General features: G+C 60.3%; 1 protein-coding gene across 2 annotated transcripts in view; it reads left to right on the plus strand.

The window, feature by feature from the left end:
- The window catches only part of Gng12 (guanine nucleotide binding protein (G protein), gamma 12), a 68,086-nt gene extending 57,235 nt beyond the window's left edge, over positions 1–10,851 (plus strand). Inside the window, exons 1-3 of one of the 2 annotated variants that reach the window (XM_005385274.2) lie at positions 653–752; positions 8,838–8,956; positions 10,131–10,851. In XM_005385274.2, the coding sequence (XP_005385331.1) occupies positions 8,864–8,956; positions 10,131–10,256 (219 nt within the window). In that variant the 5' untranslated portion in view covers positions 653–752; positions 8,838–8,863 and the 3' untranslated portion in view covers positions 10,257–10,851. Of the gene's footprint in view, positions 1–652; positions 753–8,837; positions 8,957–10,130 lie in introns of those variants that run through there. The other variant, XM_005385273.2, reaches the window with a different exon arrangement.

A 10,851-nucleotide genomic window follows, 5' to 3' on the forward strand; every position in this document is an offset into this window, starting at 1 on the left:
GTCGCCGCTGGCACGGGGTGGGTGACACATGGAGAAACGTAATTTCTCCGATGCTGAGCTCAGGTGAGGAGGAGGGCAGTATTTACAGTCAGTCACGTGACCACGGGCTCTGAAACAGGAGGTGTTACAATCCTTTCTGAGAATTCGATAATAGGTATTCTTGTCAGGAACCAAGCAAACCGAAAACACAGACACTCGTGCCAGACTCTGCAGTTTCAGGGAATCTGAGCACAGCTCCCACGCGCCCTGGGAGCCCTGCACCTCTGTGTCCCAAGCAGACAGCAGGAGTCCATAGAAGACACAAGTGTCAGTCGGCTCGCACTCCCACAGGCACTCGCCGGCTGTCCGGTGCTGGTGTTCCTCCTCGTTTCTCCCGTTAGGAAGGGGGTGAAGGTCGAACCGGCCTCGCAGGACCTCCCGAGGTGCTGGGGTAGCGCACTGCTGCTTGGCATGCAGCCTGCTATCTGGCATTTAACCTCCACGTGGAAATCAGCCGCTTCTGTGATTAGGATCTTTATTACCTGGGCAGAAGCACTAGGAGGCTTGGGAGCGCAGAGCCCAGCCCTTTGGACTTTTCTCCAGGAATCCTGGGAAAACCCTGGGACACTCAGAACCAGCTTTCCAAGGCACAAACAGAAAAGCAGAACTGGTTGTGAGCGGTTGGTGTCCAGCATGGCTCTGTGACTCCGGGCCCTTGGCCGCGGCTACTGCAAATTGAGACACGCTGCAGGCACAGGACACCGGGCTCAAAGGTTAGTGCCAGAAACGTAGCCTGGTAAGAACTGTGTCAAGGGTTGCATGCCAGTGTGGTTCTGTGGAGCTAAACCAACTGTATTAAAATGAATTTCACTTTTTTTCCTCTTACCCTTTGTGTGGCCACCAGCAGCCTTAAATCACATGTGTGGCTCACATTTGCATCGGGCAGCACTGGGTCTAGGAATTAGACAGAGGGTTGAGGCAAGAAGGCGTCTTGGTCACCGGGACGGGACAGTGTCATTCATTGAGAAGGGAATCAGGAAGGCGGGGGACAGATCGGGGTGTTCCGCTAGTGTCTCAGTCATTTTCCTCTTTGCTGGGACCAAACACCTGACCTCTTCCAGGAGGCGAGGTTTATTTTGGGTCGCAGTCTGTAGAGGCTTCAGTCCAAGGTCAGCTGCTCTGAGCCAGGGCTGCCTCAGAGAGGCTGGCAGGGGAGCTGCTCACAGCATGGCAAACAGGAAGCAGAGAGAGAAGGGAGGAGCCCAGAAGGAGGCCAACCTCCCGGGCCATGCCCCTTGGTGATGCCACTTTCTGCCAGGCCACACCCCCTGACGGCAAGTCAGCTATGGCTGAAGTCACACATGGAGCTCATGCTGTCCCAGAGTGTCCAGCACGTCCTCCTGACCCCACAGGGTATCTTCCATGTGTCCTCTCAGGTTATTGTGGACACGGGCCTTTGAGGCAGAGCCTATGGCTTCCCTTCCCATTTTACAGATGAGGAAGCTGAGGCTCAGTGATGGGAAGCCCTTGGGCTCCTCATTGTCCAGCCAGAGTTGGAAACCCTCCTTGGCCCCCGGATCCCCGAGCCCCAGGTCCGAGAAGGACTGAGCACTGCTGTGTAAGGATGTCACCAGACGGGGCACGGACAGGCTCGTCGGGCACCCTGACAGTTTCCAGAAGGAAGTGGTCCACAAGAAAACCCCAAATTGACCCGTAGCAGAGAAGCGTGTTAAATTCAGAGCATCGCTGAAAGCTGAGGCGGCCTAGTCCCGGAAGTCAAGGGCACTGAGAGGAGTTAGAGCTCTTCGGGCTTGTTCAGAGCCGGGCAGAGTGAAGCTGAGGTGGCATCTTCCCCATACACCTGTCTGGGGGTCAGAGGTCCAGAGGCGGAGGCCCGGTCTCCCCCATCAGCGTCGGCCGCCCCAGCAGGGCCAGCCAGGAAGGGTTCCTTGGGGTTGCTGGGTCAGGCTTGGCACCAGCGCCCCAGGTGTCCTGGTCCCGCCGTGCTGTGCCCAGGAGCTTGTCGCCCTAGCTCTGCCGCACCTGTCCCTCAGGATTTATGGCCGGGACGGGCTGGTTCCACGGCGCCCTGCCAGCCTCTTCCGGCACCGAGGGTGTGAGGATCGTCCTGGTCTTGGGTGTAGCTGCCTGGAATCCAGGCAGTTGTTCTCCTTGGCCCTGGTCGTCTCGCAGGGCCCGAGTTGCGCACTTCCCCTGACATCGCCACGGGGAGCCTCTCGCTGCGTGGCGGCAGCCCCGGACAACCTGTGCCCTACTGGCCAGCCGTGTCCCGTGTGCAGGTCACCAGCCAGGCGGGCGCCGAGGGTGTTGGGTAGCCCTGTCCCTGGTGCACTGGGTAGAGCGGGTGCAAGCCATCGTGATCTCAGGCACACACAGGCCCCTCTGGGCCTCATCTGTGAATCAGGGCTCACAGCCCCCGGAAACGTTAGGGAAATTAGACCCTGGGCTGCAGGACATTAGTTTGCTCACCTGACACAGGCCGAGCGCTCAGCGGGGGTGATGGTCATCCACGTCTGTCACTGCAGCGCGTTGCCGTCTTCCTGACCCTGGCTCAGAGGCAAGGCCCTCCACAGCGTCCCTGTCTGTTCCCAGATGTGTTCTGCTGCGGCCCCAGGGCTCCTGTTTTCTGTTCTGTCGGTCCCAAGTGGGTGTCGGCGTCTCCCAGAGCTCCCGGCCCGCTCTCTTCCGTGCCCCAAGAAGTTCACACCTTTCCCTGCGTGCTCTGTCCTTCGCCTCGGGACTGCTCAGGAGCCGGGCACAGGCCTGGTCTAGGGCAGGACCTGCAGCCTGCTTGGGAGGAGAAAGAGGGTCGCACGGCCCACTCCCTACTCCTTTGCAGCATTTGGGGTGTTCGGCAACGGTGGCCTGTGATAGTAGGGTCAGAGCCAAGATAATTACAGTTCACGGTGTCCTCATTGCTGGACAGGGACAGGAGCAGGCTCCCGTTGTGCTCCCAGAATTGTCCCCCAGGCCCAGAGGTGGGTGCAGGGTCAGGAGCACCCCCATCTCCACCGTCAGCAAACCCACCAGCTACTGCCAGCCGGAAACCGACCCTCTGCCCGCATACACTGGCCCCGCCAGCGTCTTGAGCCTCGGCTTTGTTTCGTTGGTGCTTCTGGGGCTGAAGCCAAGACTTTGCTCTGAGCTGTACCTTGGCCCTTTCTTGCGTTTTATTTTGAGACAGGATTGACCTCACTAAGTCTCTGAGTCGCCCCATAATGGGCTCAAACTTGCAATCCTCCTGCCTCAGCCTCCCAGAGTGCTGCACTGATAGGCATGCACTGCCACACCTGGCTAATTACTTCTTTAAAGACCCCCACCTCCAATCCAGTCACATTCTGGGGTGCTGAGGGTTAGAACCTGGGCACATGAGTTGGGGGCGTCCCATAATTCAACCCCTGACACCAGCAGATGGTTTTCGATTTCCGGCTCTGCCGTTGGGGGAAGCATGCAAGGAAGAGGGCAGAGCGGCGGCCTAGCACCGAGCCAGGGGGAGCTGCAGAGTGCTTGGTACATGGTGTGTAGGAGAATGCAGGTACTAAGCACTCAGAAAAAGTATTCTTTTTGTTTACAACATTCTTTCCCTTTTTGTTTTTGTTTGTTTGGTTTTTTGAGACAGGCTCTCATTATGTAGTTCAGGCAGCCCTCAAACTCACTGTGTAGCCTCCAACTCAGTGATCCTCCTGCCTCAGCCTCCCAAATGCTGGCATTATAGTCATGCACCACCATGCCTGACCTCACGTGTGTGTGTGTGTGTGTGTGTGTGTGTGTGTGTGTGTGGTGCCAGGGATCAAACCCAGGCCTGAGCCTGCTGAGCAAGTTCTCCCCCACCAAGCCACACCGCCCCAACGCTCTTACTCCTCCGACAGGAAAGGAAGGAAACCGACACCTCATACTTTCCCTGTCATGCCCCGGGCCCTGCGGCTCGGAAGCAGCAGGAACAGGACTGAGGCCAGACGCCCTGGCGTGGCCTTGAGCGCATCCTTGGAACTCGGTATCCAGGGCATGGAGCCAGGGCAGCGTCCCCAGGTCACATGGACAGCGGCCAGGCCGGGCACCAGCAGGCGTTAAGGGGGCCCCAGCGCTCAGGCCCGGCTCTGAGGGGTGTGGGGGTATTTTCCGGAAACCTCCCACCTCCCTGTTAAAGCTGCTGGTCAGCTCAGAGTTCTCACACACACACACACACACACACACACACACACACACACACACACACACACACTGCAGTTAACTGTGTGTGGCCAGCCCCGCACCGTGCAATCCGGCTTTACCCCGGAGGTTCTGCCACGGCTCCTAAGTGCCAAGGAACATAGAGAAACTCTCTGGAGGTGGCTTTGCAGCCGCGAGGCCACGAGAACCTTTCTCTCCTCTCCCACAGAGGGCACAGAAGCCCGGGCCAGCCAGAGCAGCGTTCGCACACACAGGCACTGCACTGTGTCCTGCTAACCCGGCCAGCCGGGGAGCCAGAGCCGGGTCACCCTGTCCCCCTGCTGCACAAGCAGCCAGAGCTGGAGTCAGACTCTGGAAGCCAAAACGAGAAGCAGAAATGGAGGCCTGGGGCTTGCTTTTTTTTCCCAGCCCCGCTTTTACTACACCCACAGGGCATTTGCTCTGGAGCCTTGGCCGCTGGCCAGTGACAGGAGCAGCCAGGCCCTGGGGCTCGCTGGTGCCTTCCTCCCAGAGAGCTCAGGCCCGCGTCTCCCGTCTGCGGCTCTTCTGGCCTCTGAAGCCCCAGACAAAGCTGAGATGCCTGTTTCCCTTGCAGGACATCCTGTGCCTGGGAGACACTAGGACAAACCCCAGCTTGAAAACCAGTGCAGAGGGTTTGCCCGGCGCGTGGCTGTGCAGATCTGTCCCCCATGTAAGGCACTGCCGGGGTGGGCAGAGATGGTGGCATGCACAGCAAGTGGGGGCTGCACCTGGACGGCAGGACCAGGCCTGAGGGCTCAAGGCCACCATGGGTGACTTCCAGCCTTGCAGATGGGCAGAGGAGGAGGCGACCAGCAAGCCCAGCTCCGGGTGCGCTGGCCAGAGTTGCCCGCAAACCCCCAAGCAGCCCCACTGTGGGACCGAGTGCGAGTGTAGTTGGTAGGAACCGCCCCTTCCCCCGGAGCAGGGGGGCAGGGCGGCTTCCGGAAAGGAAAGGCTTCTCAGCCAGGTCCAGGTGCACGAACTGGGTCACTCTGAGGCCAGCTTTTCTGACCTCGCTTGCTTCCTCTATAAAACCAGGACGGCAGGCACGGCCAACTTGGGATTACAAGGAAGCCACCTGGCCCACGCGGGCTCCACGGGAGTGCCAGGTGCTGCCTGCCCTGGAGGCCGCGCTCCAGCGTGTCCCGGCAGCCCAGGAGAGAGACCCAGAGCGCACCCTCCGCAGGCACGGCCAGCTCAGGGTGCTTCTTGCTGTGCCACAGCCAGCTGTTTCCTGGTACAGAACAGCTGCGTGTAGGAAGGGGACGTCTCCACCTCCCTGTGTGGGCAGCAGGACCCCTGCTGGACCTGGGGTGACCGTAGAACCGCTCAGAGCTCCTCAGAGGGGCTTCACTGGAAAGGACAGCTCTGATCTGGCTTCCTTACAGGAACAAAGCTCAAACCAGACATTCTCTTTGTTGCCAGCAGCCCGGGGACCCCCACAAACGCCCACAAATGCTCCAACTCCTCAGCTTGCCAAAGCCGTGCTAAACAGTCTTCAGTACGCAGCGGTGTGCGTTTAGAGGTCAGCAAAGGTGCAGAATCTCCATCCCCAAAACCTGAACTTGTTTTCCAGGCTTGGCGACCCCCGTCCCACCAAGGGGAGGGGCTCTCGGGAAAGGAAGTAGATTTGAGGGGAGGCGGCGGGCAGCCGGTAGTGGAAGGGGTCCTCTTGCTTGTTTGCCAATTCGGCAGGACCTGCGTCCCCTCCCGTTTATTCTCAGCACCAGGACCAGCCCCACTCAGGGCAAAGCAGGCTGCACAGGCCAGGCACCGGAGCAGGCTTGAGGCCCCAGCCATTCGAGGGTCGCTTGAGGAGCCCAGGGCTGGCTAGGCAGCATGCCAAGGTCCTGTCTTAAGAAAGAAGTGTCGCATGCGTTTTAGGAGCCAGCACCTGCAGGGCTCCACAGCAGAAGGGAACAGGGAGCTGTGCGGGTGACCGGGACGAGGGCCCCGTAAGTCAGCGAGGAGAACAGGGGCCCCCGGCGCGTGGACGCGGAGGTCACGCGCTGTTGCCTTTTGCTTGCTACCTCTAAGTCGCACTCGCAGTCTCAGCTCCCGGTTGTGAACTGGTCGGAAGGAAGGAAGCCCTGCTCGGGTGCAAGAAGCCAGTCCTCTCACGCTTGGAGAGGGGCCTCGGCAGGCTGGTTACAAACGCGGCCTCTGCCGTGGAGCAGAGTGCCGGCCCGGGGTGGGTGTTTGCACGCCCACAGGACGCCTGTCCGGGCCTGGGAGGCCGCGCCCTGGAGTTGGGAGGAAGAGGACCTCGCCCTCAGCTGCAGGCCAGCTCACAGGGGAAATGGGCAGCAAAGCCCAGGAGGCGCGCGCACATTGCGGACAAGTCTGAGGACCCCAGCCTTGGTCACTGCTGGGCTGGCGGGGGGCCAGGTTGGTCCCGTCCCCAGCTGGCCGTGCGCAGGCCCCGCATGCTGTCGCTGTCAGGGCTGTCCTGCCTTCCTGGCATTTCAACAAGCACTGGCCCAGGAGCCCAGAGTGGGCCACGCCCCTGGGAGGGGACCCCGGGCCTCTCCTTGGGCAGGACAGCATGCCCGAGGCGTCCCGGGTGTGCTGACACTGGGTCACCTAGGCCAGGACAGTGCCGGGCCACCCTGCCCTGCCTGGGTCTCCTCCCAGCTTCCTGTTCCACAGGCTCCGGCCAAGGGCGGTGCACGGCTGCCTCTGCCTCCCCCACAGCCCTTGGGGTTCACTGGCGGGGGGCAGATAGGTACAAGTGGAGCGTTAATCCTCGGTGCTGTGCTTGACCCACGGCAACAACTGTCGCAAGTGCAGTGCGCGGTGCACCTCGCTCCTGTGCCGGACACCCTCTTGCAGCTGGTGAGACTGCCTTGCTCTTCGGTTTTTTTGTTTTGTTTTGTTTTGTTTTGTTTTGAGAGAGCTTCTTGTTGTCTACTGCAGGCTGCTCTTAAACTATGTAGCCCAGGCTGGCCTCAAACTCATGGCCATCCTCCTGCCTCAGCCTCCCAGGTGCTGATGACAGGCATACGCGGCTGCTCCTGGCTTTTTCCCTTTCTCTTACAAATGAGACAAGTTGGGCTCCAGGAGATAAAGCGCCTGCCGCCGTGGCGGGCCTGTCTCAGAGTCCCCCCGGAGCAGTCTGTCTGCCCATCTGCCCAAACCGGCCGCTGGTGGGGGGGGTGCGAGCCCCGCCCGGCCCGTTGGACTTGGGCCTCCAGGACATGGTAAGCCCCATGGCGCGCCGTGTGGCATGCCGTGTGGCACGCCAGGGAGCCCACACGGTGCCAGCGGGCTCTGCAGTTTGTCTGGCCCAAGCCCGGGCGCAGCTGTGAGCGTTGAGTCAGCTTAGCCCTGCTACCGGCAGGCGCCGCGGTGGCCCAAACGTGCCGCGCCCTGGCGGGCGAGGTGGCCGCCCTGTGTCCACCTGCTCCTGTGAGTCACGCAGCTGCCACTCCGCCGCGGTGCGCCTGCCAGCTCTGCGTCCTCCTCCAGCCCACCACGCCCGGGACCTAACTGCAGGGCGGGGCTGTGCCGGGAACGGGCCCTGGGACCCGCAGCAGGGCCGAGCTCCCGGCCGGGCGAGCTGCTTCTGTTGCTTTACATCCGGCGGCCGGGGAGGGAGGGGAGCTGGAATCCAGGGCTGGGGCCAGAGAGCACAGGTGACCCTCGAACCGAGGGTGACAGCGTTGGTGGCAGCAGGCCGCCCGGAGGAGGCCAGGGAGAGCTCAGAGGGTGGACAGGACCGTAGGCTTTCTGCTGCTGAGATGCCTGTCCCTGGACGATTCCTGCCGGTCCATTACTGGCTTGGCCTGTGCAGGCAAGGTCTGGCTTTGTAGTCCGATCTGAGCTTGGCCTCAGTGCGGCCCAGGCTGACCGCTGACGTCCTGCCTCAGCCTCCTGAGTGCCGGAGTGACAGGTGTGTGCCTCCACGCCCGCATCCTTTTCCCTGGATAGGGACTTGCTACGTGCCCGCCCGACACTGTTCGAGCCGTGGCGCCTCGGGAGGCAGCCAGAAATGCTATGCGAGGGGCTCACCAGACAAGGGCTGCCTGGCTACTTCCTGTTGCTGGGCCTGTCCGTCAAAGAGAAAATCGCGGGCCTCCTGTTAAAGGGGACGGCAGCGATGAGGCCCCTGGGAACAGCGGCTGTGCCTGCGGGCAGCCCCTCAGCGTCTGTCTCCTCCTAGAGGTCTCCACAGGCCGCTCTCAGTTTGCGGGGTGGGGGGTGCATCGATTTCCCTGTTGGAGCTGCCATGTGCAAACCAAAGATTCACAGCGCTGTTTACATGGACAACATGCAGAGAGACCTGGGCCGGAGGGGCTCTGCGGAGGGGCCTTTTCCTAATGACGTCCCCTGTGCAAATGCATCCATTTCCCTAAAATAGGGATCCTCCTGCCTCAGCCTCCCGAGTGCTGGGTTGACAGGTTAGGGTTTTATAAGCAGCTCCTTGGAGAGATTGGCCTTCAGCTTCCCCCATAACCAAGGCATTTTTGTGAGTGTTTAAATAACTTAAAGGTAACTTCACTTTTTTTTTTAACTACTGAAGTTTATCGGTACCTTTTAAATATGCATAATAATCCCTTCATTGCAGGGACTTTATCTCTGAACGTGACTTACCTCAATTCCTCTTTGTCTGTTATTCACCTTTAAGAAAAAAAAAATCTGTTTAGATTTTAGGCACGAAGGAACCTTGAAGATGTCCAGCAAAACCACCAGCACCAACAACATAGCCCAGGCCCGGAGGACCGTGCAGCAGCTGCGGCTGGAGGCCTCCATCGAGAGAATAAAGGTGAGACTGGCGGGCCGGGGCCGCTGGCTGGCCGCTCGCATCCCCTGCTCGCCTGGGCTGGAGAACCAGCTGTTCGATTTGCTGTTGAATTCTGCTTGCCCTGGGGTTGCCCTGGAGCAGGCTGACGGCCTAGGACCTTCGTTTTCATTTCCTACCTATTTCAAAAGAGCCAAGGTGCCAGGTGTGGCAGCACATGCCTGTGACCCCGGCATGTGGGAGGCTGAGGCAGGAGGATCCCTCGAGTTTAAGGCCAGCCTAAAATATATAACAAGACCCTGTCTCAAAAAAAGCGAAGAGCTGAGTTACCAGATGTCTGAATGGGCCCCTCTGGCGAGCCCAGGTAGGTGACAGCTTCCCGTCCGCAGGATGAGCACCAGGGCATTTCTTAGGTCTCCTGACTTGGAACTCTTTTCCTTCTGGTCCCCAGAGGGGCCAGGCAGCCAGAGCGCTGGGATGTGGTACTCCCAGCGTTCCCAGGGATGGAACTGTCACCTGATACGTTGCCTGGGACATCACCTGTCCTTGGCACGACCCACACCCCACACGCCACACTCCCTGCCTCCCTGCCTCCCTGCCTCAACACCCAGTCTGTCCCCGCCCAGACCCTCGTGGTGGCTCCTGAGCCCGGCCGCCTCCGTTTGCTCCCCCAGCCCGAGCCTGCAGCTTCCCCTTGCAGCTGGTTGCCCCGCCCCGGTCCACTTTGTTCTTGGAGGGAAGCGAAGACACAGCCTCCCGCACGGCCCCACACCGCGTGCTTTGCACCCTGAGAAACGAGCCCGCAGGACTTGTCACCGCGCTCAGCCCTCGTCACCGGGACTCCCCAGTTGCTCGCATCTGGCCATGCCTGCGTGCACGCTTTCCTGCACACACGCAGCACACACGCAGCACACACGCAGGAGGTGTAGTTTTCCCTGTGAGCCGCTTGCAAACCCCTAGCGTTTCAGGTTCTCCGGTGCCGACCTCCCTCGCGACGTCTGTGTTTGGAGAATCCTGGCCACTCGTTTTGTGAGACTCTGCTGGATCCCTCTTCCGATGGATCCCAGCCTCGGGCTGGGCACGGTGCAGCCAGCCAGCCGGCGAGGGCACGTTTGGCCCAGCCTGGCTGGTCCTGACCCTGCACCCTCTCTGGGCGGGCACTGAGGCGCTGTCCCTCCTGTCCCCCGCTATGTCGCAGGTGTCCAAGGCGTCCGCGGACCTCATGTCCTACTGTGAGGAGCACGCGAGGAGCGACCCCCTGCTCGTCGGCATCCCGACCTCGGAAAACCCTTTCAAGGATAAAAAGACCTGCACCCTGCTATAGTGGGGGCGAGACCGTCCCTCCCCTCCCCTCCCCCTCCGCCGCCGAGCGGGGTCGGAGCGGCGCCCACCGAGATCTGCCTTCAGCTTCTGGTACCACTGCTTGTAGCTCCGACGCTGTCCGCTGGGGAGGACGGACTCTGAAGTCTCGAAGCTCCAAGCTGCCCTTTCTTTGCAATGCCCCTCACTGATTTCCGACAGAATGTGACCCCGTTGTCTACCTGGGAGCCGTGGGACTGGGTCGGGAGGCCGGGTGAGGAAGGTCGGTCTGCGCCTCTCACTCACATCCTAGCCTTCGGCACGCAGCTGCCGCAGGGAAGCGGAGACCCAGGCTGGCTGAGCACCTGTGCGGTTAAAATGCCAAGAGTGACTTCAGTCCTGAAGCCTGTGTAGCACATGGTGCTCTTAGGACTGTGCTAACCTGGTCAGCACCCGACGGGAGAACTATAGGATATATATGTATGTCTCTGTGTGTGCACCTATCAAAGTTGATTTCTTCATTAAAACTCTCCTGTCTATAACATCAGTTCCCCAATACCAGAAGTTATACCTTTATCTTGAGTTATATATAGGAAGAATAAAAAATTATTTTCAAGCCA

Source organism: Chinchilla lanigera, unplaced genomic scaffold (genome assembly GCF_000276665.1).
Source record: "Chinchilla lanigera isolate Chin_1 unplaced genomic scaffold, ChiLan1.0 scaffold00022, whole genome shotgun sequence".
NCBI classification, from domain to species: Eukaryota; Metazoa; Chordata; class Mammalia; order Rodentia; family Chinchillidae; genus Chinchilla; species Chinchilla lanigera.